General features: G+C 37.0%; 1 protein-coding gene across 1 annotated transcript; it reads right to left on the bottom strand.

The window, feature by feature from the left end:
• Positions 1–1,957: 1,957 nt before the first annotated feature.
• Positions 1,958–2,281, bottom strand: LOC138871845 (uncharacterized mitochondrial protein AtMg00820-like). The gene has a single exon (XM_070149752.1). The coding sequence runs from the start codon at positions 2,279–2,281 to the stop codon at positions 1,958–1,960; it is 324 nt and encodes a 107-aa protein (XP_070005853.1).
• Between the last annotated feature and the right edge of the window lie 295 nt (positions 2,282–2,576).

Here is a 2,576-nt window from a genome sequence, read left to right as displayed (position 1 = left end):
ATGCAACATTTTCTAAATATGAATTCTGGTTGACCTCTGTAACTTTCCTTGGGTATATCATTTCGGGTGAAGGCATTTGGGTGGATACACAAAATATTGAGGTAGTAAAGACTTGGCCTAGGCCCACAACACCGACGGAGGTTCGTAGCTTCCTCGGTTTGGCAGGTTATTACAGGAGATTTGTGGAAGGATTTTCTTCCCTTTCAGCACATTTGACAAAGTTGACTCAGAAGGGAGCAAAGTTTTAATGGAATGATGGTTGTGAACGGAGTTTCCAGGCATTAAAGGACAAATTAACGTCAGCACCAGTTCTAACGCTTCCAGAAGGGACCGATAGTTATGTGATCTATTGTGACGCTTCCGGCATTGGATTGGGTTATGTGTTGATGCAGCATGGTAAGGTTGTGGATTATGCTTCTATACAATTAAGAAAGAGCGAGGAGAACTACTCGATCCGCGATTTAGAGTTAGCTGCGGTGATTCATGCACTAAAGATGTGGAGGAACTACTTGTATGGCATTCATGTTGATATTACACATAGGGTTTGGATTTTAAAACTTAACTAGAGACATACCAGTTGAAGAAAAGGGTGCAGAATATAAAGCAGATGAAGTTCCAAGATCTAGCCCTAGATCAGTGAGTATCACAAGTAGCAGAAGAGAAAGAAAACTTAGAGTGTAAGTGTGCTTTTGTGAACTAATGTTCTGTCCTCAGAAGTGAGAATAAGAAGGAGTATATATAGTAATCAAAAGCTTAGCAAAATAAGGTAAGGGGTCAATTCAGTAGTAATTAGAGAGATTCAAGGAATCAATCACATATAAAAATCAGCAAGTCTTCCCCTTAATCAAGGGAAAATCAAATCAACGGTAAAATCATACTAGATATTTAAGGAAAAGAATCAAGTAAAGTTCGGGTATAGAGTAGATAATTAGGAGTAAATGAACAGAAGTTTCAATCAAGGTAACAATCAATAAAGATCAGCAAATAAGGCAACAAGAAAGCTAATTAAGGCAAAGGGTTCAATCAAAAAATAAGAATCAAAGTTTGTTAATGAAAAGAGTTCAAATCAAATCAGAGAATAAGAATTTCAAATAGCCAAGGAGAAAATCACGTATAGAGTCACAAGTTTAGCAAATAAAATAAGGTAAGAAATGAATAGTCAGGATTTAACACGTAATTTTAACGAAACAAATAGTTAAATCGACACTGATTCAAGGAGAAAGATATAGGTCTTAACATAAATAGTCAGGATGAACACAAGCATATAGAACCAGTAGCAAAACACCCTTCTCTTCTCTCAAATGCTCTCAAACCTAACTTTAATCAAACCTAATCGTCACTCATCTATGGCTATCTCTGGTGGTCTTTCACCACCCCCAGGCCTCTATTAGCCTCTCTCACGTTGATATCGCCATCTCCAAGGTCCTTAAGGGACCAGGGTTAGTTGGCTTGCATCTATGGTCCCTTTATCGCCTGTTTCAGGCTGTTCCAGTGTGATTCCGAGTAAGATCGTCCTATATTGACTATGATCTATGGGTTGCTAAGCATGTTTCTTCACCTTTGTGTTGTTCTCTTCGAAACCCTAATTTCTTTTTATGAATCTCTTAGATCTGTACATATCTGAGATGATTTGAACTTGTTTCATATGAGTTTTACAACAACCTCGAGATTCTTTACAAGAATTGTATGATTTTCTTTACAAGAATCGTATGATTTTCAAATGATTTTCAACTTTTTCTAAACTAGGATTTCCGAAAATTTCTTTTACAAAATGTTTGATGATTTTTGAGTGTTTAATCTTCTGCTTCTTATGTGTTTTGACTGATTTCGTAAGTTTGCTACAACTTTAACTCGTTTATACTAAAAAGCCCTAATTTTTGACATTCTTTGTTTGGTTTATGAGTACTGGTGTACTGATTGTGTTCTTGCCCTGGTTCTTGTGATTTATCGTGGTTTTCTATACTTCCTCTTCAATGAAACCATTTAAAAAGGCACTTTTAACATCCATCTGAAATAACTTGAATCCTTTAAAGGATGCATATGCCAAAAGAATTCGTATAGATTCCAGTCGAGCTACTAGGGAAAAGGTTTCATCATAGTCAACTCCTTCTTGTTGTGAATATCCTTGAGAAACTAATCTGGTTTTGTTTCTTACAACTTTTCCATCCTCATCGAGCTTATTTCTGAAGACCCACTTTGTTCCTATCCCAGGAGCGTTTTCAGGTTTGGGTATCAATTTCCATACTTGATTTTTATCGAATTGATCTAAATCTTCCTGCATCGCTTACATCAAGCTCGAGTCTTTAAGAGCTTCCTCTATTTTCTTTGGCTCAATCTGAGAGATCAGTGCTATGTTTGTTTTCTTCTTGAGAGTTCCCCTGGTTTCATTCCGTCATTTGGATCTCCTATGATTAATTTTTGAGGATATTCAGGTTCACTTCTCCATTCGTTTGGGTGAACTGTATGAGCACTCGACTCCTTCGGTGGTTCTAGTGGATTATTGTTGGTTTCATTAGTTGACTCTATCACAATGTCAGATCCATCAGTCGACTTTTGCGATTTGCTTGTCTCCTGAC

The sequence above is a fragment of the Nicotiana sylvestris genome, chromosome 6, assembly GCF_000393655.2.
Source record: "Nicotiana sylvestris chromosome 6, ASM39365v2, whole genome shotgun sequence".
Lineage (NCBI taxonomy): Eukaryota > Viridiplantae > Streptophyta > Magnoliopsida > Solanales > Solanaceae > Nicotiana > Nicotiana sylvestris.
The sequence above is the reverse complement of the archived record's forward strand: the minus strand, read 5'-3'. Positions and strand labels throughout refer to the sequence as shown.

Coding starts and splice junctions, on each gene's coding strand:
- LOC138871845 (XM_070149752.1), bottom strand. CDS start 2,281: ATGCAGGAAGATTTAGATCAATTCGATAAAAATCAAGTATGGAAATTG.